Source organism: Symphalangus syndactylus, chromosome 22, assembly GCF_028878055.3.
Source record: "Symphalangus syndactylus isolate Jambi chromosome 22, NHGRI_mSymSyn1-v2.1_pri, whole genome shotgun sequence".
Classification (NCBI taxonomy): Eukaryota; Metazoa; Chordata; class Mammalia; order Primates; family Hylobatidae; genus Symphalangus; species Symphalangus syndactylus.
Window position 1 is genome coordinate 16,569,067 of NC_072444.2, and position 25,719 is coordinate 16,594,785.

The following is a 25,719-nucleotide window of genomic DNA, read 5'->3' on the forward strand; positions in this document are numbered from 1 at the left end:
TGTCTGGGCTTCTACCCCTAGGATTCCCTGCATTCTCTTTCTTCTTTCTCCTCTATTACATCATTTCTACTGATGCTGCCTGGGTCATCTACCTGAAACATTGATTTTTGTCTTTCCATTTGAGCTTTTTAACTTAGCATTCAATATGCCGTTTTCACTCACAACCAGTGAAAACTGGTCTTCTGATATTTCCAGCTTGTTCTCTCAATTAGCAAGCTAGAAAATCCTCGTTAACAATTCCTTCCTGAAGTGTTTTCTCCTTCATAAAATATCTACTTTATTTTTTTTCTTCCCTTTAGCCAGCTCTTTCTGTCCTGGCCCAATTCTCATTTCCTTCTTTTTTTTTTTTCTTTTAAGATGGAGTCTCGCTCTTGCTCTGTCACCCAGCCTGGAGTGCAGTGGTGCAATCTTGGCTCACTGCAGCCTCCACCTCCCAGGTTCAAGCGATTCTTCTGCCTCAACCTCCCAAGTAGTTGGTATTACAGGCGTGTCCACCATGCCTGGCTAACTTTTAATATTTTTAGTAGAGACCAGGTTTCACCATGTTAGCCAGGATGGTCTCTATCTCCTGAACTCGTGATCTGCCCTCCTCGGCCTCCCAAAGTGCGGGGATTACAAGCGTGAGCCACCACCTCCGGCCCTCATTTCCTTCTAAAGGCATTCCTCGACTAATCCAGTTCCTCTGACCTCATGTACCTAAACTATTCCCCTTTCTGGTCTCTAATCAACCCTAGTACTTGCTTTATCACTTTGTTTTTAAATGTATTGTCCCTGCAACTAGATTTTGATTCTGTGGAAGGCAATAACTGTGTTTTGTGCTTCATTTGTACCTAACACAGAATTTACTGTACATCAACTAGATATTTAGTTATAGTGAAATGATTTTTTTTTTTTTTTTTTTTTTTTTTTGAGACAGGGTTTCACTCTGTCACCAAGGCTAAAGTGTAGTGGCACTGTCACAGCTCACTGTAGCCTTGACCTGCTGGGCTCAAGCGATCCTCCCTCCTTAGCCTCTCAAGTATCTGGGACTACAGGCATGTGCCACCACGCCTGGCTGATTTTTTTGTAGAGACCAGGTCTCATTCTGTTGTCCAGGCTGGTCTTGAACTCCTGGGCTCAAACAGTCCACCCACCCCAGCCTCTTAAAGTGCTGGGATTATAGGCATGAGCCACCATACCCAGCCTGTTTTTAATTTTGATAATATTGAATTAATCAACCTTTTCATTCATGATTGTGCTTTTGCTGTCAAGTCTAAGAAATATTTGCATAAACCCAAGAAAACAACACTTTTCTACTATGTTGTCTTTTAGAAATTTATAGTTTTAGGTTTCACATTTAGCTTTGTGATCCAGTTTTTGTTGAGTTTTGTACAAGGTGCAAGATAATAGGTCGGGGTTCTTTTTCTCCCCTTTTTTGTGGATGTCCAGTTGTTCCAGCACCATTTGTTGAAAAGATCATCCTTTCTCCATTGAAATGTTTTGGCATCTTTGTTGAAAATCGGTTCATCATATATGTGTGCATCTATTTCTAGACTCTACATTCTTCTTCATCTAGCTATGTGTCTGTCCTCTGGCCAACACCACTCTGTCTTTATATAGAAAGTTTTGAAATCTGGTTGTGTGAATTCAGTTCTCCAACTTTTTGTTTTTCTTCAAAATTATTTAGGCTCTTCTAGGGTTTTGTGTGTGTGTGTGTGTGTGTGTGTGTGTGTGTGTGTGTGTGTGTGTCTTTTCATATAAATTGTAGAATCAGCGCCTTGTTTTCTACCCAGAACAAAAACAAAAGGCCCTATTAGGATTTGTATTATGATATATCTGTAGATCACTTTGGGGAAAACTGACATCTTAACAATAATGAATCTTCTAATGCAAGAACATGATATATATCTTCATTTATTTAAGCCCTCTTTGATTTCCTTCATCAGTGATTTATAGTTTTCATATTTTTTTCCATCTTTTTTGCTTTGAGACAGAGTCTCACTCTGTTGCCCAAGCTGCAGTGCAGCAGTGCGATCTCAGCTCACTGCAACCGCCGCCTCCCAGGTTCAAGTGTTTCTTCTGCCTCAGCCTCCCGAGTAGCTGGGATTACAGGCATGCACCACCACACCCAGCTAATTTTTCTGTTTTTAGTAGAGATGGGGTTTTGCCATGTTGGCCAGGCTGGTCTCGAACCTCTGGCCTCAAGTGATCCACCCAACTTCGGTCTCCCAAGTTGGGATTAAAGGTGTGAGCCACCACGCCTGACCTTTTGCTAGTTTTTTGGCTAAATATTTTATAGATTTTGGTGCTGCTGTAAATGGTACTTAAAAAAAATTAATTTCTGGTTATTTATTGCTAATATATAGAAAAGCAGTTGATGTTTGCATTTTGACATTGTATCCTACAATTGCTAGACTGACTTATTCTGGTCTTTTTGCAGATTCCTTATGATTGTCTATGTAGACAATTATATCTTCTCTGCATAGAGTTTTATTTCTTCCTTTACAATCTACATACCCTTTATTGCTTTTTCTTTGCTTTATTTCATTGATTAGGACCTCTGGTATGATATTGAACGGGAATGGTGAGAAGAAACATTTTTTGCATTATTCTCAGTCTTGGGGGCAAAAATCATTTTGCCTTTCACCATTAAGTGGAGTTGTAGATATCCTTTTACTAGTCTAGGAAGATCTCTTCTATTCCTATTTTTTTTGTTTTAGAGTTTTTACAACATTATTTTAAAAGACTCCTGCCTAGTGTTTCATACCATTATTTATATTATACCATAATTTAGACAAATTTCTATTTTTTTACATCAAAGTTATTTTCTGTAATGGGTTATGATGGAAATTAGTGTGGCTAAAGTATTTTTACATATCTCTAAATAGAAATACATTTCTAAAAGTATAATTACTGGTTCAAAAGTTACATACACAGTTTTAAAGCTTTTGATACACATTGTCAAATTGCCCTTAGAAATGTTAACAGATAATGCTCCCACCAGCTAAGTGTGTGTATACCTGTTTCTAGAATTCTCAGCAGTGAAAAGAAGGTAATTTTTGACTATTTGTTAAAATAGATTAGTTTAATTATTTCTGTGACTAGTTCACAGTCCTTGTTAATAATTTGAGAAGTTGAACTTACATATTATTTTAAAAATTAATCATTACAGAAAGCACCTTATTGTCACAGTTACTCTAATGCTCTTTTCTTTTTTGTGGCCCTTCTAGGAGCTTTTTAGAAAAGTTCGAAGTATCTTAAATAAATTGACACCACAGATGTTCAATCAGCTGATGAAGCAAGTGTCAGGACTTACTGTTGATACAGAGGAGCGGCTGAAAGGAGTTATTGACCTGGTCTTTGAGAAGGCTATTGATGAACCCAGTTTCTCTGTGGCTTACGCAAACATGTGTCGATGTCTAGTAACGGTAAGAAGAGAGGAAGGAGTAAAACCAGAAATCTTCAAGAGGTATATTCTCCCCTCACTACACATTCTTCCCAGAAGTGTTATTGGGGCAACATAAAGGGGAGAATATATTTTTAGTATTTATTGATAAAATATCCTCATTATTAAAGACAATCTTGCTTTATTAAAATGTATACTCCCCTCTGGAGGGGATATGAAGTCTGGACTGAAATGGGCATGAGATGGGCCCATTCAACATAAGAAAGATAGAGTCAGGTTTAAATTAGTAATGTACAATTATCGTCATGGGCAACAAATTTTTCCCATGTGTCTCTTATGGAAAGCAAGCAAATGCATGCTTTCACATTTAATTAAGTTTGAAATTTAAAAACACGTTGATTCTAATTCTAATCTCTGTGAAAATGAAAGGATAGTTGTTCTGTAGTCAAAAAAGTTTCAAAGCTGATAATTTCGTGTCATAGAAACTGTTAGGTTTCTCTCTGTTTACATTGTCTGAAGCCATTTAATCTCCACAGCCTGTCAAATCTAGGGCAAGACAGACAGGGAGACCAAAGAGCTTCTGGTTAGTGTTCATTGTCCTCTATTCCACAGTCATAAACTGCCATGTATCATCTGTTTTCTCTTCCTGTTATTGTTACCGAGGTACTTGTGTCAGAAATGTCTGTCCTTTAACATTTGGATTTTTTCTTAATTATTACAACTCGTTGTCATGCCTTGCTGCTTAGAAACAAGCTATGAAAATGCAAAATTCTTTCATTCTACCAATATTTTTGACTACCTATGTCAAAGGTAGGTAAGTCTTTTGGGGTTTGGAAAAGTCACATCTTCTGTCTTAAAGGAATTCAAAATCCATTTTGAAAATAAGTATTTCCAAGAAAAAATTACTTAAAAGGTATTTTGTAATGTAGCAGTATCTTGATGCCTGAATGGATGGTTAGACTGAAAAATAAGTTGGAAGAAAAAGAAAACACTATGTTGGTGGGAGAGTCACAAAACTTTTATAAAGCAAATAGAGTTTGAGTTGGACCTGAGACAATGGGGAATACACATTTGGAGAAGAAAGAACATATTCCAAGCAGGCTCAAGTCTGAAGTAAGTGTGGCTTTGGAGTCACAGCTCTAGGTTTAAAGTTTAAAATTAAATTCCAGGCTGGGCAAGGTGGCTTACGCCTGTAATTCAGCACTCTGGGAGGCTGAGGTGGGCGGATCACCTGAGGTCAGGAGTTTGAGACCAGCCTGGGCAACATGGCGAAACTTCGTCTCTACTAAAAATACAAAAATTAGCTGGGTGTGGTAACAAAAATTAGCCAGGCATGGTAGCGTGCACCTGTAAGCCCAGCTACTTGAGAGGCTGAGGCAGGAGAATCACTTGAACTTAGGAGACTGAGGTTGCAGTGAGCAGAGATTGCACCACTACACTCCAGCCTGGGCGACAAGAGTGAGACTCTGTCTCAAAATAAAATAAAATTGAGATAAGTGAAGATAGTTTCTACTCTGCCACTTCCTAACTTTATGACCTTAGAATAGTTACTGATCTCTTTAAGCCCCTGTTTTTAATCCATAAAATGAGATTAATTCATACCATTTATAATATTATAAGGATAAAATTAATTAAAATAAATGAGATTACAAAATTTCTAGCCCAGTGTTTGGCCGGTAGTAAGCTCTAAATAAAATGAAACTATATTAGACCTTTTAGGTCCAATTTGTGAAGGTTTTGAATGTTAGCTATAGAATGAGGATGATTATTATAATAAAAATAGTCTATTCAGCACCTACTAAGTTGCAATATGGATAGAGGCTTTATATATACATATTATTTTTAATGGTTATTCTAATCCTGAAAGGTCAGTGTTATTAGCCCCACTTTATTGAACCAAAAGCTGAGCGTGAAAAGGAAAAATAACTTGCTCAGGGTGATGTAACTAGTAAGTGGCATTGCTAGAATCCAAATCAGGGATTATTTAACTCAATCACTTGCCATAGTGCCTCCTGATGTGCCATAGTTATGTGGAAGCAAACTAATTCTCCGTTTCTGGGCTCTCATTTTCATTGTGGTAGCCATGACATCCATTACTCATTAAAATTAGGACTAGATCCCAGATCCTCTGGATCACACCTTAATGCTCTTTCCCAGTTTTGAATTTAATCAGATAAGCAGTTAAGTGGTGTTTAGGTAGTTTAATGGAGGAGTGATATTGATGGAAATGGCCTTCGAAAATCTGGCAGTAAGTACAAATTGGATTGGAATAGGAAGAAATTATAGACAAGCCACTCACTTATGAGACTTTTGAAAACTTTGATTGTTTTATTTATTTATTTTGCTTGAGACAAGGTCTTTTGCTCTGTTACCCAGGCTGGAGTCCAGTAGCGTGATCATAGCTCACTGAAGCTTCAAACTCCTGGGCTCAAGCAGTCCTCCTCCTTGACTATAGGCACACACCACCACCAGGCCTGGCTATTTTTTTATTTTTAGTAGAGATGAGGTCTTACTATTTGCCCAGATTGGTCTCAAAAACTCCTAGGCTCAAGTGCTTTTCCCGCCTTGGCCTCCCAAAGTGCAGGGATTACAGGCAGGAGCCACCTCCTGGCCTCCTGGATTATTTTAAATTATAAGATAACAACCTATTTGAACAAGTCAAATGGTATAGTTACTACAGTTATTACTCTCTGCTTGCAGCCCCAGCCAGTTAATCTTCCTTCCCTATCAGATAGTCACTGTGAATGGTTTTGATGTAATCATCTACAGTTTTCTTCATATTTATAAAATCATATGAAAATATGAGTATGTATAAAGAGGGTTTTTTTTGGTTTTGCTTTAATTGAATTATATAAATTATTTTTCAGTTTGCTTTTTTTTTTACTTAATATATGTTTTGGGCAGCCCTCTAGGTCATTACAGATAGATGTTACTCATACTTTTATACTAATTGCATAATATTTCATAATATGCATATACCATAACTTATTCAACCATCTCTCTTCTCTCTCTCTCCCCCTCCCTATCTCTCCTCTCTCTCTCTCTCTTTCATGTTCATTTATCCTTGTATTCTGGAGCCTGCCTCCCTCCCTCCTTTTCTTTTTTTTTCTTTTTTGTGACAGGATCTCACTCTATATCCCAGGCTGGAGTACAGTGGTGTGATCACAGCTCACTGCAGCTTCAAACTCCTGGGTCCAAGCAATCCTCTCATCTCTGCCTCCCAAGTAGTTGGAACTACAGGCACATGCTCAGCTAATTTTTGTATTTTTTTGTACATGTAGGGTTTTGGGGTTTCACCATGTTGACCAGGCTGATCTGGAATTCCTGAGCTCAAGTGATCCGCTTGCCTCAGCCTTCCAAAGTGTTGGAACCATAGACGTGAGCCACCATGCCTGGCCTCTTTCTTCTTTTCCCTCCCCTTCCCTTTCCTTTTTGTCTTGCCCTGCCACCCAGGCTAGAGTGCAGTGGCAGGATCTGGGCTTACTGCACCCTCAACCTTCTGAGCTCACATGATCCTCCCACCTCAGCCTCCTGAGTAGCTGGGACCATAAACATGCACCACCATGTCCAGTTAATCTTTAAATTTTTTATAGAGACAGAATCTCAATATGTTGCCCAGAATGGTCTTAAACTCCTGGGCCCAAGCAATCCTCCTGCCTCCTTCCCAGAGTGCTGGGACCTGACTTTTATTTCTTTAGTGTATGTTTTTAACCTTTTAAACTTTTTTATTGAAATATGACTAATATATGTGCTTTCTGGGTTGAAATTCTTCATTTGTTGCATTTGCCAAATTTAATGATGTAAATGCTGTCCTCAGGACTTTGTAATCTACTGAAAGTTTGACAAGACTCACAAAATTACTGTTAAACAGTTGTCTGTCATAAACCAATATGAACCAGCTTCAACACACCAATGCAACATGCCTACAGAAAGGTATACAAATCACTACTGTACAGCTCAATGTATATCAGTGAAGTGAATACACCTTAGACCCTTTTCAGTACTCTTTAGTCTTTTTTAAAGATAACTAGGACCAGGTGCAGTGGCTCATGCCTACAATGTCAACACTTTGGAAAGCTGAGGCAGGAGGATTGCTTGAGCCTAGGAGTTTGAGGCCAGACTGGGCAACATAATGAGACTCTGACTCTACAAATAAAAAATTAAAAAATGAGCCAGGCATGATAGTAGTCCCACCTGTAGTCCCAGCTACTAGGGAGCCTCAGGTGGGAGGATACCTTGAGTCCAGGAGGTCACGGCTGCAGTGGACCATGATAATACTATGGTACTTACTCCAGCCTGGTAACAGAGTGAGACCTAGTCTCAGGGAAAGCAAAAAAGGTAACCACTGTCCTGACTTCTAACACTGTAGTTGATTACTTTTGAGGGATTGAGAGACTGAAATAAAATGGTAACAGTGAGCATAGAATCATAGAATCCTACTACACACTTCAAACATTATAGGATTATTAAATATCTAAATTTGAAAAGCTAACCTTTTATAAGAAAATCAAGGAGGCTATTTTCATGAACTTTTGAGTAGGGAAAGATTTCTTTAGCAAAATTCAAAACATGAAGGATAAAGGTATAAGATTTGACTGTTAAAATTTACAATCTTTGATGCAGCAAAAGATACTATAAATAAATACAAAGATAAAATCACAACCTAGGAGTATCTGTGTGGAGTGCATTAACTGACAGAATATTAGAATCCAGAATTAAGGAAGAAAAAGAAGCAAATCAGTAGGAAAAAAACAGCCTAATAAAAATATGGGCAGTTCATAGAAATGAAAATCCATTGGTTGATAAACTTTAGAAAAGATAGTCAGTGACGGCACTTCTCAAAATAAGACATTTACGCGGCCAACAAATACATGAAAAAAGGTTCAACATCACTGATCATCGGAGAAATGCAAATAAAAACCACAGTGAGATGCCATCTCATGCCAGTCAGAATGGCGATTATTAAAAAGGAAACAATAGATGCTAGCAAGGCTGAGGAGAAACAGGATTGCTTTTACACTGTTGGTGGGAATGTAAATTAGTTCAACAGTATGACGATTCCTCAAGGATCTAGAACCAGAAGTACCATTTGACCCAACAATCCCATTACTAGGTATATAACCAAAAGAATATAAATCATTCTACTATAAAGACACGTGCACACGTGTGTTTATTGCAGCACTATTTACAATAGCAAAGACGTGAAACCAACCCAAATGCCCATCAATGATAGACTGGATAAAGAAAATGTGGTACATATACACCATGGAATACTATGCAGCCATAAAAAGAAATGAGATCATGTCCTTTTCAGGGACATGGATGAAGCTGGAAGCCATCATCCTCAGCAAAGTAACACTGGAACAGAAAACTAAGCACTGCATGTTCTCACTCATAAGTGGGAGTTTCACATTGAGAACACATGGACACAGAGAGGGGAACAACACACACCAGGGCCTGTTGGAGGGTGGGGGTTGAGGGGAGGGAACTTAAAGGACGGGTCAGTAGGTGCAGCAAACGACCATGGCACATGTATACCTATGTAACAAACCTGCACATCCTGCACATGTATCTCGCGTTTTTTTGTTTTTTTTTTTTAAGGAAAAAAAAAAGACATTCAGTGTTATTCATTATTAGGGAAGTGATAAACTAAGAAAAGATAAATCATAGTTCTGTAAAATTCACCCCCACTAGATTGAAAAAAAAATCCCATTTTAAATGTTTTTAAAGATGAATACAACCATTTATGAGGGCAATTGGGCAATGATGTTGATGATGTTCATGTACTATGCAATAACACCAAATTGCTAAATGTACCAGATATTTACAAACGTGAAGCAACAAGAACTCTCGCATACTGATTGTAACAGCCACTTTGGAAATTGTTTAGCATTATATACTAAAGCTGAAGTTTTTTGTTTTTTTTTTTTTTGAGACGGAGTCTCGCTCTGTCGCCCAGGCTGGAGTGCAGTGGCGCAATCTCAGCTCACTGCAAGCTCCGCCTCCCGGGTTCACGCCATTCTCCTGCCTCAGCCTCTCCGAGTAGCTGGGACTACAGGCGCCCGCCACCACGCCCGGCTAATTTTTTGTATTTTTAGTGGAGACGGGGTTTCACCGTGGTCTCGATCTCCTGACCTCGTGATCCGCCCGCCTCGGCCTCCCAAAGTGCTGGGATTACAAGCGTGAGCCACCGTGCCCGGCCTAAGCTGAAGTTTTTCTGCCGTAACTGGCATTTCAATTCTTAGGTATATACACAACCAATAAACATACATATCTCATATGCTAGGAAATATATACAAAAATGTTGTAGCATTTTTTATACAGAAAAAAACATGAAAAAATGCCTGTTAATAGTAGAATGGATAAATTGTAGCATGTTTATACAAGGACAGTGAACCTGAAGTACAACTACATGGGCATGGATTCTCACAAGAGTAAGTTTGAGTAAAAGAAGGCAGACCCAAAAAGATACTACGTGATTTGTTATTTAATGTTCAAAAATGAAACAAAAACTACTTTGTTGTTTGGGGATACCTGTCTATAGTGTTAGAGGTTGCATGTTTTCTTTGTGAAACAAAAGCAAGGCCGGGCGCAGTGGCTCACGGCTGTAATCTCAGCACTTTGCGAGGCCAGGGCAGGCGGATTACCTGAGGTCAGGAGTTCAAGGCCAGCCTGGCCAACATGGTGAAACCCCGTCTCTACTAAAAATACAAAAATTAGCTGGTCATGGTGGCGCATGCCTGTAATCCCAGCTACTTGGGAGGCTGAGGCAGGAGAATTGCTTGAGGCAGGGAGGTGGAGGTTGCAGTGAGCCTAGATCATGCCACTGCACTCCAGCCTGGCCGACAGAGTGAGGCTCTGTCTCAAAAAAAAAAAAAAAAAGCAAGAAAGTTATTATAAAAGTCTAGGAAGCTTTTGTATAACTTTGGAGACAGACGGGTTGTGGATGTGCTTTGGAAGGAAATTTAAGAGGAGCTTCTGAGAAGCTTTCAGTGTTCTGTATCTTGACCTGGTTATCATACCTGGTGGTATTTATGGAGTTTGCTTTTTCTTTTTTTTTTTTTTTTTTTTTTTGAGACAGAGTCTCGCTCTGTCGCCCGGGCTGGAGTGCAGTGGCGCGATCTCGGCTCACTGCAAGCTCCGCCTCCCGGGTTCACGCCATTCTCCTGCCTCAGCCTCCGAGTAGCTGGGACTACAGGCGCCCGCCACCGCGCCCGGCTAATTTTTTTTTGTATTTTTTTTTTTTAGTAGAGACGGGGTTTCACCGTGGTCTCGATCTCCTGACCTCGTGATCCGCCCGCCTCGGCCTCCCAAAGTGCTGGGATTACAAGCGTGAGCCACCGCGCCCGGCCGGAGTTTGCTTTTTCATAATTTATTGAGCTGAACCTTAAAAAGTTTTTGAAACAAAAACAAGCAATAGAGTGAAAAGCTTAAAAACCACTATAGGCTTTTAAGTTTTACTGTAATATTTAGTTTCTTAAAAACTGAAAAAGTGGCCAGCTGTGGTGGCTCATGCCAATAATCCCAGTTGGGGAGGTCGAGATGGAAGGATCACTTGAGCCTAGGAGTTGGAGACCAGCCTGGGCAACATAGTGAGACCCTGTCTCAAAAAAAAAAAAAAAAAAAAAGTGAAAAAGCTGGGTGTGGCGGCATGCACCTGTAGTCCCAGCTACTCCAAAGGCTGAGGCAAGAGGATCACTTGAGCCCAGGAGTTCAAGGATGCAGTGAGCTATGATGGCACTATTGCACTCTAGCCTGGGTGACAGAACAAGACCCTGTCTCTAATATATGTGTATACACACACACACAACACACACTGATTTTTTTTTAAGTAAAAGATCTAAAACAAATATGGCAAAATGGTAAGATTTGACACATTTGGACAATGGATACCTGAGTGTGTGCTATATTATTTTGTAGTGTTAGAAAAGAAATGAATTAGCTGGGCATGGTGGCGCATGCCTATCACCCCAGCTACTTGGGAGGCTGAGGCATGAGAATCACTTGAACCCAGGAGGTGGAGGTTGCGGTAAGCCAAGATTGCACCACTGCACTCCAGTCTGGGTGACAGAGCGAGACCCTGTCTCAAAAAAAAAAAAAAGAGAGAGAGAAAAGAAAAGAAATGGAGTCTACCCATTGCTTTTTCAAGATGACATGCCCACGGGCCAGTGTTGCCCAAAAGTGAAATGCCCAAAATTGAGCTGTTAGTATGTGTTTCAGCAGTGCTGGCATAAAGCAGATTTGTTTCCTTTAAGCCCCTGTTTACTATGCTAATGTTTCCTGTGAAATCAGACAGGAAAGATCTACTGTATACAACATTTTCCAAACCTCTAGACCACAGGCATTTAAAAGAATTCCCTTAAGGTAATTATTAGCTTGAAAAATAATACCTCCCAGCAGAATCAAAGAAACTGAAGACAGTGAATAAAAAATTGAACTAGTATCTGGGAGTCTGGTCTCAACCAGGGACATTCCCTCCCACCCCACTTCGGGACATTTGGCAGTGTCTGGAGGCCTTCTTGGTTATTGGTATGGCATCTTAGTGGGTATGGGGTGAGGATGCTGCTGAGCTTTCTATAGTGCTTGTTTGTTAATTTTTTCATGAAGTCTTAAAGGGTAGGCCTTTAAGAAAGATTCTTTTAGATTTATAGAGGAAATTGATGTAATGGATTCAGCTTTCCCTCGTTGCTCTGTAGTACCGTATACACACACATACAGATACATATGTACATATCCATCCATATATGCAGCTGCCTGTGTCCACCAAGCTCTACTAAGGCATACCATACAAGGCTTGAGGGAATCATAAGAGATGGTCATCTCCGCCTCTGGAGTATTTTACTGCTTCTGCTAGTTCAACTAGAAATGACTGAAGAGGCCTATGAGACTCCCTTCGTGAATAATAAAGCATTTAACTAGAATTTAGCACTTCTTTTTGGAGGAGGACATCTGAATTAAGGGGCAGATGGGGAAGAGTGGACAAGAGAAATGTTGTCCTGTATCTAAATCTGTACTTAAGTACAATTTTCAATTGGGTTATTGAAACTTTAAATTGCTGTGCCTTTGTCTTAATTATAATTGAAATGAGAATCCTCATCTCAGAACCCCTCTAGAATATAAACTCCAAGAAAAGGGACTTTTTCTGTTTTGTTCACTGCTGAATTCCCAGTGCCTAGAATGATTCTTGGCAGGTAATAGTTGTGAGTAGGTAAATGCCTGAATGAAAGAATAACCAACTTGAAAGAGTTTCTTTTATGCCCTGAGAATGTAGTTTTGTTACTTTTTATCTGTGCTGTGGGAGACATACATACCTCAGCTACAAAGAATGGCACTAAAGGCAGATTTTTAAGCATTCTGTATACTGTTAGGCCAGATACAGAGCTTGTAGTATTGCCACTTTAAGTGTTTAAAAGCAAAACATGAGGAGAACGACAGGACTGAGAATAGGAAGAGACACTGAGAGAAAAAGAGAGGCAGTTAAATCCCGTAAAAAATAAAGCCCGGAATTGCAGACATGACAAGTCAGCCTTGGGCAACAGCGAGTGACCAGTCAACTGGAGGAGGAGGGATTTGTAACTGTCCTGATGGAAGATTTTATAATGTGTTGAAGAAAAAAATGATCAGAGATGACTTACACTTTCATAACTGACCACTCCCTTTTGAATCTTGTGCATATCCTTTAACACTATACCTCTTCAGGTATATCTAACAGAGATCCATTTTGATAGATGTGTTCATAGTATGCAGAGTATTATGTACACTTTTGGCAGGTTAAATTGCCTAAGGTCATGATATAACCACTGATAGAAAATAGTGTGTCACCATGGACCTGAGAGTTATGTTGGCTTATTAAACAATTTTTTTAAATTGCCGTTTTGCTATTTACTTCGCTTTTTTTTTTTTTTTTTTTTTGAGACGGAGTCTCGCTCTTTCACCCAGGCTGGAGTGCAGTGGTGCAATCTCGGCTCACTGTAAGCTTTGCCTCCCAGGTTCAAGCGATTCTCCTGCCTCAGCCTCCCGAGTAGCTGGGACTACAGGCACCCGCCACCACGCCCAGCTAATTTTTTGTATTTTTAGTAGAGAAGGAGTTTCACTGTGTTAGCCAGGATGGTCTCGATCTCCTGACCTCGTGATCCACCTGCCTCGGCCTCCCAAAGTGCTGGGATTACAGGCGTGAGCCTCCACACCCGGCCTATTTACTTCATATTTAAGAGCAAACTGTCCTTGGCCAGGAGTAGTGACACATGCCTATAATCCCAGCTACTCAGGAGACAGGTAGGAGGATCACTTGAGCCCCGAAGTTTGAGACCAGCCTTGGCAACACAGGGAGACACTGTCTCCAAAAAAAAAAAAAAAAAATTTAAACTAAACTATCCTCTAGAAACCAGAGTTTTAGAGTTAGCACAGAGTTGCCATTTGCTTACATTATCCTATTAATTACAAATACTTTACTTCAGACTAGCACATGATTTGGGGGCAAAACTACTACTGGGCCATGGGTTACCATTAACATCTTTATGTTCTGAGACAGCATTGAAAATCCTGAACATGCTAAGCGAAGGCCAGGACTTATCATTCCATTTTCATTTCTGTTTGATTACCATAATTACCACACTGCTGACAACCCTTGATGATTCTCTAGAATTTGATCCTTTTGGGGATAAGCATGTCCACCCTCAATACTAACAAATATGTCAGCAGTATAGGCCCTGTTGCTTGAAGAAAATTACTACCTGATGCTGACAACATTCATATCTAAGGTTGCTGAGTGATCTGTATGTGGATGGGTCTCTGTACACTAATGCCACATTGTTAGTTTACTACTACGTAAAAATAAAAAGGTAGGTGCTTTCTAGTGAATTCAGCTTATCAAGCAGCCTTAACTAAAACATTCTCACCAACTCCCTTGCCCCCTAAGAAAAAGAAACCCACCCCGAACAACCCATTTAAACACACACATTTTAGTGTTGATCATGGACTCTTAAGTGAAAATTGCAGCTGTCTAAATACATCCTTTTCTCACTGTCACATACCTTTCATTCTTGCTATTATACATGATCATATTTGCATGCATCTGCCTTGTCCACTGTTGTGTCTCTGAAAAATCATAGTTTGAAGCCCTGACTCTTACTATAATTATATTAGGAGGTGGGTGGTGGGTGGTAACTAGGTTTAGTTGAGGTCATGAGGGTGGAGCCCACACAATGGGATTAGTGCCCTTGGAAGAGGAAACACCTGAGCTGCTTCCCGGTCATGTAAGGATACAGTGAGAAGTCAGCCATTTACGAGCCAGGAAGAGGGTCCTCACCAAGAACTTAATCTGCCAGTACCTTGATTTTGGACTTCTCAGCTTTCAGAACTAAGAGAAATAAACTTCCATTGTTTAAGCCACCCAGTCTATGGTATTTTGTTATAGCAGCCCAAGCAGATTAAGATATCCACTCTTCATGTTCTGTTCCAACTAACCAATCTCAGTGGGTGTGCTGACCACCCAGTGTCCAGCAGACAACAAGTGCTCACTAACAGCGCTATCAAATTTACTATCTCCTAAGGACAAAAAAAAAAAAGAAAGAAAATCACCGTGAATCACTATTCTCAGAGGATGCGTTCTCACCGGCCACTTTCCATATTTCCACAGTCCTGTCAACCATCCCCAGAAGGTATTAACATCATGTTCCAAAACAAGTCTTCAAGGAGCTGTATAGCTAGGTATTCATTCGTTCAGAGATACATTTTTGTAAATCTGTAGTCATTCTGCTGGTTATTCAGTTTTAATACTTCCACGTGAATATATCTGAAAAGTTTATGCATGATTACATGTTCTTTATGCCCCAATTCATGTGAAATTCCTCTTGACCATCATTTTGGGATAGCAGACTTTTGTTTCTCTTGCATTTTGTGATTCTCTCTTTGTTGCTTAGTGAGCTAACTTTGCTTCATCCTTTCTTTGATAGCTATGTTATTACAATATAGGTTACTCTTAATGTTTAATCATAGGCCTGTCGAATGAAGTGTTTAATATAGCCATACTAGTTGTTTATTGGGCCCTTACTGTGTGTCAGCCACTATTTGCTTTTCCTTAGATACCTCATTTGATCCTCCCAATAACACTTCCTAAGAGATAGGTATAATACCTCACCCCATTTTTGAAATAGAGGTTTGGTGAAACTGAGTAACTTGGCCAAAGTCACATGGCAGAGCTGAGATTGTGACTATGTCCAGAGCTCCCTTTTCAACAGCTATTTTATCACGTTCCTTAATCTACAATCATTTTGGAATATCTCATTCTGCAGGTGTAGGGACTGAGGTTCAGTGAGGTAACTTGCTCAAATTTACATAGTAGATTAAAGAGCTGGGATTCAGTTTCTGATTTTATGACTCATACTCCAGCATTCTTTCAATTTCAGTTACAGCTTACTTATCTGTGGCTTATTAAAGTGCTTCCATGCTGAATGCACAAGCTGCCCTCTCAGATGGACATAGAGGCTGTGCCTCCCTTGTTTTAGATGACGAAACTGAAACTTGGATTAAAAGAATTGCCTTTGTTTATATAGCAAGTAAGCAAAACTTTTGATCCTTAACTCAGCTCTTCTAAAATAGTCTTCCCTGCACTTCTCACCTTATGGCAGTGGCTTAGGTTTTCATATTGTTTGTTGTCCTCATTTCTCTCTTTTCTACACGGTAAATCTGTAATGTAGGAAACATCTCTTTAGAGATAATAGATTGTGGGCCGGACTATTATTTTCTTGTCAGTCAGTTATACACTTAATGTCAGTACAGATGATGGAGGTAAATACGCCAAGATGCAGGCTAGGATTTTGTGGCTGGTTTAACTTATGTTCCTATAAAGCAGCAAATTGGATGTAACTGCTGATTTTTAGCACCTTTAGTTCTAAAATCTAATGTCATGTTGGTGCACTTGTATGCCAGCCTGCTTTTGAATATATTTCTTTGTTCTGTTTTGTATTTCTTAGTCCATTATTGTGTATTCTGGGTCTTATATAAGAGAAGGTAGAATCAACTTTTGGCTTTTGCTTTGGAAAACTCTTGCTTTCATGTAGCACTTCTTTTCTTGAAGGCTGACTTGTGTGACTTTAGGGTAGGCCTGTCTGTGAAATGATCTATAGTTGCTTGCATTTATGTAGCCTAAATTTGGAGTTAAGGATACAGTAGCCTTTTCTCTAGTTGCCTAAAAAATTATCTGAAGATGTTCCCCTCTTCCTAAGATAATGTCTCCTGCTGAAAGGAAATATGCAGTGTAACACATGGTTGATTATAACCAGACCTGTTAAATGATCTTTCATACATCGTAGGGAATACATTGGAGAGTGTGCCATCAGTTCTAGTGCAAATACTCTAGCATCATCATCGTCAGTTCTCAGGAAGTTTCTCTAGCCATCCAGCCTTGATCAACAGCTGACCAAGTTCATTCTGGTTGATAACATTAATTATTTTGTGAGTATGAATGCAGTGTACCCAGTTTTCACAAAGATCTTCCATTATACCTAGGGCAAAGACCATGCATGCATTTCAGAACTTTGGGAGCCACTTTGTGATCCCAGAAAAACCGTTGTATCATATTATGAAATAGCTGTTCAAAATGGTGTTCAGAGGGATGTCGTCTGTAAATTAGAATATTTTAGTAGAATTCCTGCTGTAGTCTACTGTCTTTATATTCTAAATATGTTCATAAGAATGTCTCTGTGTTTGGTTACAAGTAACCTTGAGCTATTACAACTATTAGAAAAAAATTATTGGATTTGGATGGAAACCTTGTAAGGATCTTGCTTCCAAACTTTTGGAGAACTAGTATATTCTCATGGCACATAAGCAATAAGCAGTAAACATACTATATTTATAGTCAAGGTAAGTACTAACATTATGACATTCCCCAATGAAAAGATATCTCAAAAATCCCCCAATATCCCAACTTCTGTATAAATACAATAAGGATCTCACCTACAACAGTTTTGCGATAGACAGCAAATTCTCCCTTGTCTTATGTCATTTTTGTGTGTCTTGTTAAACCAAAATACTTACTACAACGGTACTTCTTAAAAAAAGAAGTAATAACTCTACACAGTTTTTTTTTTTTTTTTTAATAAGGTCTAGGTAAGTTCAGGGTTATAGTTGCAATGATATGACAAGGATTTCCATGTCAGCTAGAAGCATGGCTAAAAAAGAGTACATTTATATGAGAGGAATGTGTGTCTTTTCTAAATAAAATTTAAGACTTATTACTGTTGAATCATGAAATGCCTGAAGCTATATTGTTTGCCTCTTGTAGAATGCTTACTTGTGGTTCAATCAGCATTATTTCATACAATAAGGCAAACAGATATTTTTAATGTCTTTAAGTAATCTTGTTGCTTTTTTTTTATTTTCCTGTCTGGCTGTAGCTGAAAGTACCCATGGCAGACAAGCCTGGTAACACAGTGAATTTCCGGAAGCTGCTACTGAACCGTTGCCAGAAGGAGTTTGAAAAAGATAAAGCAGATGATGATGTCTTTGAGAAGAAGCAGAAAGAACTTGAGGCTGCCAGTGCTGTAAGTATTTTCATAGAAAGACAGTGCTTGTACACTTTGAGCACTGTAAAGTAGAAATTTCAGGAAGCTGGATACAGCATCTCCCTGCTACCTTAAGAGGGACCTTTGGCCTTTTTTTTTTCATGTAGAAACAACATATTAATGTTTAGGGGAATGCTTTGTTCCTTTTAGTGCCTAATATAGGGGACAGCTCAATTTTCCATGCCAGCCATTCAATCTAAGCCTGAGTCAGGTCACTGAGTTCCAAAAATCTGAAATGGATGGGTATAGTTCAGTTTTCTGAGGAGAAGATTCACACTTGCTATCAGATTCTCACGGGGATTCTGACCCCTAGAAAGGGTAAAGACCATGAATCTCAGTGTTTATTGTGCAGTACAACTTTCATCATCAAGATGCTATTATTCCTCCTTATACAACAGCCAGAGGAGAGGACGAGGCTTCATGATGAACTGGAAGAAGCCAAGGACAAAGCCCGGCGGAGATCCATTGGCAACATCAAGTTTATTGGAGAACTCTTTAAACTCAAAATGCTTACTGAAGCCATCATGCACGACTGTGTGGTGAAGCTGCTAAAGAACCATGATGAAGAATCCCTGGAGTGCCTGTGTCGCCTGCTCACCACCATTGGCAAAGACTTGGACTTTGAAAAAGCAAAGGTAAAAATCCAAAAGCTCAGAAACCTTCACAAAGGCTCCTTGTCAGTTGCAAAAGAACTTAGACTGTCAACAAAATAGTTCTATCTTTTCCCAAAGGTCTAGGCTGTTTATTTTTCTTCTTTTGCCCGTCTCATTGTTAGTGTTCAACCATCGTGCTCCTTACATTTGCATTAGAGTCAGAGGTGAGGAGGGTCCCAAATTGTGTAAAAGCCAGTTTGTAGATTCTTCAGATTATTTGTCCCATATTCTTTTTTCTTCTTCTGTAACCATTTCCCAATTTGGGAACAGAAATATGAAAAGAAAAACTATGGCCTAAGGGTAATGCAGAAATGAAGACCCAGTAGTGCTTCTAAAGTTTATACTCTAATTGCTGACACAGCCATCTAACCATAATATAGGAAATCATTAAAAATACTGTAATAATGTATGCTGTTTAAGGAGTGTAGAAATTAGAAGTGCTTCAAAGAAATAAAGTCAGAAATGCTCCATAACATCTAATTTGGCTAGGATTATGCTTAGCTGTGACAGAAAACCCAGTGGTTTATACAAGATTGAGGTTTACTTCTTATTTATGTAAACAAAGCTCCGAGTTAAGTCCTTTCAGCTTAACATTCTGTGACTCCTAAAGTGTAACCCTTGTCCTAATCATTCTCACCAGAGAAGATAGGAAAAGGGGCAAAAGACACAGCCACTTCTCTCTCTCTCTCTCTCTCTCTCTTTTTTTTTAAGTAACGGGGTCAGCCAGGCGCGGTGGCTCATGCTTATAATCCCAGAATCCCAGCACTTTGGGAGGCTGAGGCGGGCAGATCACCTGAGGTCGGGAGTTTGTGACCAGCCTGACCAACATAGAGAAATCCCATCTCTACTAAAAATACAGAATTAGCCAGGCATGGTGGCGCATGCCTGTGATCCCAGCTATTTGGGAGGCTGAGGCAGGAGAATTGCTTGAACCCGGGAGGTGGAGGTTGCAGTGAGCCAAGATTGTGCCATCGCATTCCAGCCCGGGCAACAAGAGCGAAACTCCATTCAAAAAAAAAAAAAAAAAGGGTAGCAGGGTCTTGCCCTGTCACCCGGTTTTTTTTGTGTGTGTGTTTTTTTTTTGTTTTTTTTTACTTTTTGTAGAGATGAGGGGTCTCACTTAGTTGCCTAGGCTGGTCTTAAAGTCCTGGCTTCAAGCAATCCTTTTGCCTTGGCCTCCCTAATTGCCAGGATTACAAGTATCAGTCACTATGCCTGGCCCCTCGGGTCTCTTTAGGAAGGCCCTAGGAAGCTATAGCATAACATTTCCATTTATATTATTGCCTGTAATTAATCACGTGACCAAAGCCAGCTGCCAGGAGCCTAGAAAAAATGTAGTCTTTATTTTAGGTGGTCATATGAACAACTAAAAATTCTACCACATGGCCGGGCACAGTGGTTCACACCTATAATCCTAATACTTTGGGAGGCTGAGGCAGAAGGATTGCTTGAGCTCAGCAGTTTGAGACCAGCCTGGGTAACATAGTGAGGTTTCATATCTCCAAAAAATCTTACACACAGAAAAATTTAACCGGTGTAGTGGCATATGCCTATGGTCCCAGCTACTTGGGAAGCTGAGGCAGGAGGATCACTTAAGCCCAGGAGATTGAGGCTGCAATGAGGCATAGTTGAGCCATTGCACTCCCAACTGGGTGACAGAACAAGACCCTGTCTCAAAAAAATAAAAATAAAAATTTTAACCACATTATATTTTGGCTATAAATTGATACTCCTAGACCATTTAGGAAACTACATGGACTGGATGCAGTGGCTAATGCCTGAAATTCTAGCACTTTGAGAGGCCAAGGCTGGAGGATCGCATGAGCCCAGGAGTTCAATACCAGCCTGAGCAACATAATGAGACCCTGTCTCTACAAAAAATTGAAAGATTAGCCAGGCACGGTGGCACGTGCCTGTAGTCCCAGCTACTCAAGAGGCTGAGGTGGGATCGGTTGAGCCTGAGAGGTCGAAGCTGCAGTGAGCCATGATTGTGCCACTGCACTCCAGCCTGGGCAAAGGAGTGAAACCCTATCTCTAAAAAAATAAATAGATAGCTACATAAATAAATAACTGTAAATTGTTAAAATTACGTTTAAGTTTCTCAGACAGGAGTACTAATGATTTTGTCTCTTGCAGCCACGTATGGACCAGTACTTTAATCAGATGGAGAAAATTGTGAAAGAAAGAAAAACCTCATCTAGGATTCGGTTCATGCTTCAAGATGTTATAGACCTAAGGCTGGTGAGTGGGAAAAAATAATAATAATAAGCCTACTGGTCCAGTCTCTTTAAAGGAATTGGGTTGGGGAAGGATGTCCTGTTGTTTACATGTGTAAAGACAGTGCTTTTGCTTCAGGACTCTCAGAACTTGAATTGGCAAACTTTCAGTGGGAGAATTCTGAGAAAGGACAAAAGTCCTATTGCCAGTTATGTGCATCTTCTCCTTATTCTGATTATCAAACCATATTGCAATTTTGTTTTTGCTTTTTTTTTTTTTTTTTTTTTGAGACAGAGTCTTACTCTGTCACCCAGGCTGGAGTGCAGTGGCTCAATCTCGGCTCAATGCAACCTCCGTCTCCCAGGTTCAGGTGATTCTCCTGCCTCAGCCTCCTGAATAGCTGGGATTACAGGCACATGCCCCCACACCTGGGCAATTTTTGTATTTTTAGTAGAGACAGGATTTCACGCTGTTGGCCAGGCTGGTCTGGAACTCCTGACCTCAAGTGATCTGCCCACCTCAGCCTCCCAAAGTGCTGGGATTACAGGTGTGAGCCACCACACCCAGCCACTTGCAATTTGTAATCAGCCATTCTGAATTCAAACTCCATTTAAATTTAAATTCAATTAAATTTAGTCTTTGTAAGCAAAATAATCAGCAAGTCTCATCTCCACAGTAAATACATTTAGCTCTCTGAGCCTTACATTTTTAATCTCTAAAATGAGGATGTTGCCTACCTTGCAGATTTGTTGAAGAGTCAGTGGAATAATTACGTAAGGTGCCCAGCTCAGATATTGGTGTTTTCTTCTCTTTTGTTTTTCCTGTGACCCTCCTATTCTGCTCCTGGGTTTTTTTTTTTTTTCTCCACATTTCTCTTACCAGGTGCAGTTTTTGTTACTACTACTTTTCTCTGTTTTAAGTTTAACTCCTACAGGGAGTTACTCTTTTGTAAGTTTCACTCCTACAGGGAATATAGTACATCAAGCCCTACACTAGAGAAAGTGAACAAAGCCCTACCTCTTATTTCTCCTCCACCCAGGCCAGGTAGCATTGATGATGATTCTTTATCTTGCTAAGACTAGATGTGATCGTCTTCACCCATGTTATCAACCACTTCTACTTACATCAGATGTTGGGACTGTTGCTAGGAAGAGAAGGGAGAAGTATAATTATAAAGTGACAACTTATTTTGCCCTTAATACAGGGGATAACCAAAGGGCAGAGTGGTATGGACCTTTGTGTAGAATATCAGAACCATGATATTGGAGAAATAAAAGCATGAGTCATCCTTAACTTAGAACCCCTATGGAGTGTGATATGATCTGAGTAGTAATCCCACAGATTAAGGCAAGGCCAAGGAATCCTCATCATTTTTATTTTTCTCTCCTCCTTTCAAATGTACAAAATACTGGTACAGATAAAACCCATTTAGTCCACAGAGAAATATATGCCATGCTTAAAAATATAATAATAAATTTGGGCCAGTCTTTCACCCTGTTCTTTGTATCCATTGGCTATTGGAATATGTAGTAAACAGTTGGCCAGGTTTGATTGAGAAGATTTTAATCCTTTAGCCCTAATCCTAAACTGCTCATAGTGTCATCTATAAGATACATGAGAAACTGCCATAATACAGCTTTTGTAGGTATTTTGTACTTTTCCAGTAGTAAAAATTACAAATTTTTAAATTTTAAAAAATTTTCAGTTATCTGGCAGATAACCTTATTTTCTGCTTTTATAGTGCAATTGGGTATCTCGAAGAGCAGATCAAGGGCCTAAAACTATCGAACAGATTCACAAAGAGGCTAAAATAGAAGAACAAGAAGAGCAAAGGAAGGTCCAGCAACTCATGACCAAAGAGAAGAGAAGACCAGGTGAGGCCAGAATCCACCAGGGTTTAGAGAACTTGGAAGTTTCAGGAATGCATATTAAGAATTATGTATTTAGGTATAAAATGAGATCAGAAAGAACAGCCCATAGAGTGGTGATTGTTAGGTGAAGCAGTTTCACCTGAAGAGTAGTTACTGAGTAAAAGTAGAGAATGCAGGAACAAAGCATGATTTCTTTCACTACTTAAAAGCCAGTAAGCAATAAGACTTTATTGAGCATCTTCTATATACTCAGAATTGGTGAGACTAGAAAAAGAAGTGGAAAATGTAGTAACTTCCCTCTCAAAGTGTACAGTTTATCTGGTAAGGTAAAACTTTTGACAAGCAAAAGAGGAACATTTGTTAAGCAAATGGAAGATAGTATCAATTATGAAATGTATTCTCCATTAACTTAAAATTTAGAGAAAAAGAAGAGTGAAAGAAAACTTTACTTAAGAAAGGGGCACTTTGTAGCAGGCCGGACGCAGTGGCTCATGCCTGTAATCCCAGCACTTCAGGAGGCTGAGGTGGGCGGATCAATTGAGGTCAGGAGTTTGAGAACAGCCTGACCAACATGGTGAAACCCCGTCTCCACTAAAAAATTTGCTGGACGTAGTGATGTGTGCCTGTAGTCCCAGCTACTCAGGAGGTTGAGGCAGGAGAATCACTTGAACCCGAGAGGTGGAGGTTGCAGTGAGCTGTGATCGCGCCACTGCACTCCATCCTGGGGAACAGAGTGAGACTACATCTCAAAACAAAACAAAACAAAAATAGAGACATGCAAAAAAAGTGAAAGATGAAGTAGAAGGCATTTTAAACCTGAGACAATAGTCCATTTACTAAGTTTAGGAACTTAGTAAAACCTTTTTCAGAGGGAAATGATAATTTTCTGGCTTATAGTAAATACTCAGTAACCATTAGTTATTGTCACAGACACAGTAGAGCTCATAGTGAAGTTGTTAGGAGAGATGAATTCTGCAGGGAAGAAAGTTTACTTTTAAGTTTCTTGAGACACCACACTTAGCTTCCTCACTCTAGTACCTAGTGCAGTGCCTTTTGGGTAATAACTTTTATTTATTATTGAACCTGATTGAGAGGGAAAAGGAGAAGATATCAAAGCCTAATTCATGGAGGATATTCACATATAACTAAAGGAAGAAAAGAACTCTTGGAAAAGTGACAGACAAGTGGAGAGAAAGGACTAAGATACAGGTGTCATAGAGACAGGGAAGAAGCAAGTCTGTTTATGATCAGTAATATCAGATAGCACAGAGAAAATCAAGACGTATGTTAGGACCAGAAAAGCTTTTGGATAGACAGTTCGGTGATCTTTCAATTTATTAATTCATTCAGCAAGTATTTTTTTTTCTTTTGAGACGAGTCTCACTCTGTCACCCAGGCTGGAGTGCAGTGGCGCGATCTCTGCTCCCTGCAACCTCTGCCTCCCGGATTCAAGCAGTTCTCTGCCTCAGCCTCCCGGGTGGCTGGGATTACAGGCGCCCACCACCATGCCTGGCTAATTTTTTTGTATTTTTAGTAGAGACGGGGTTTCACCATCTTGGCCAGGCTGGTCTTGAACTCCTGACCTTGTGATCCACCCGCCTCGGCCTCCCAAAGTGCTGAGATTACAAGCGTGAGCCACCGTGCCCGGCCCTCATTCAGCAAGTATTTATTGTTTATCACTTAACAAGGCACTCAAAGTCCCTTCCGTCATGCGGCTTACATCTTATGGTAGAGGGGAGAGAGGAGACAATAAATAATAAATACTTAAATAAAATGTATCATTTGTCAAATAAATTTGCAGAGAAACAAAGAAGGGAGAAGGGACTAGGGAGTGCAAATCTTGGTGAGTAGGGTGCAGTTTTAAACAGGAAAATTGGGGAAACTATAAAAGTTGGTATTGTTTGAGCAAAGACCTGAAGCAAGTGAGGGCGTTAAATCATGTGGAAATCTGGGGAAAGAGACTTTTAGGCAAAGGGAGTAGTAAGTACAAAGACCCTGAAGCAGCATTTTCAAGGAATAGCAAGGGGGCCAGTGCAGCTGAACCTAAGAAGGGCCTGATGGGGAGAGTGGTAGAAGATGGGGACTTAGAGGCAGCAGGAGCCAGATTATTTAGAGGCCATTTGTAAGGAATCTTCTCTTTTTCTCTGAATGAGATAGAAAGATATCAGAAGTGTTTTGAACAAAAAAGTGACAGAATTTTGTACTTTACTAGGATCACACTGGCTGCCATGATGAGCACAGCTGAAGGTAGAAGCAGGAAGGCCAAAACAGGTCTCTACAGTAATCTAGGAAAGGGGTGTTGGTGGCTTAAACAAAACGTTAATGTTGGTAGTAGATTCTGAATGTATTGTATAGGTTGAACTGACAAGGTTTACTGACAAAAATTGGATGTGAAGTGTGAAAGAGGAGTCAAGGTTTTCCACCTGAGCAGCTGAAATGTTGGAGAAGCAGATTTGGGAAATACTCAAAGCATACTTCTGTCATTTGACCCCATTAAATACAATATACTTTAGAATAAGTAATTTCCATCTGACTTCTCCCAAAGTGTTCTAGTCATTAATTCTGTGAATACTGGATTTAGCCCTGCCTTCTCCAGCACCAGATATTCATTTGTGTCAGTCGTTTGTTTCTAGGTCAGTAATGTTTCATGGATGATCCAAAATAAGCAGTGCTTCTGCTGTTACAGGGTGCTTCTGCTTATATTTTCCTGCCGTGGGATTAAGATATAGTCATCAATGCTTTAACAGCTTCTATTGTCTTTCTCCTTGGTTTTGATGAAAATATTGCTCACTCTTTCATTGTCAAACTGACTTGAAACAGATGAGAGACTCACACTCTGTTCTCCCTGCAGGTGTCCAGAGAGTGGACGAAGGTGGGTGGAACACTGTACAAGGGGCCAAGAACAGTCGGGTACTGGACCCCTCAAAATTCCTAAAAATCACTAAGGTAAGTCTGACATTTAAAGTACAATTTACGCTCTCCTTTGATGCCTTTGATATTAAAAAAAAAACACACACAATTTATTT

The 25,719-nt window shown here is 39.8% G+C and overlaps 1 protein-coding gene across 11 annotated transcripts in view; it reads left to right on the forward strand.

The window, feature by feature from the left end:
• Positions 1–25,719, forward strand: part of EIF4G3 (eukaryotic translation initiation factor 4 gamma 3) — a 369,656-nt gene that overhangs the window by 296,935 nt on the left and 47,002 nt on the right. For all 11 annotated transcript variants that reach the window (XM_063631630.1, XM_055261042.2, XM_063631629.1 and 8 more), the window contains 6 exons: positions 3,210–3,407; positions 17,785–17,931; positions 18,351–18,587; positions 20,742–20,846; positions 22,564–22,696; positions 25,545–25,639. In XM_063631630.1, coding sequence (XP_063487700.1) covers positions 3,210–3,407; positions 17,785–17,931; positions 18,351–18,587; positions 20,742–20,846; positions 22,564–22,696; positions 25,545–25,639 — 915 coding nt within the window. The remainder of the gene's footprint in view (positions 1–3,209; positions 3,408–17,784; positions 17,932–18,350; positions 18,588–20,741; positions 20,847–22,563; positions 22,697–25,544; positions 25,640–25,719) is intronic.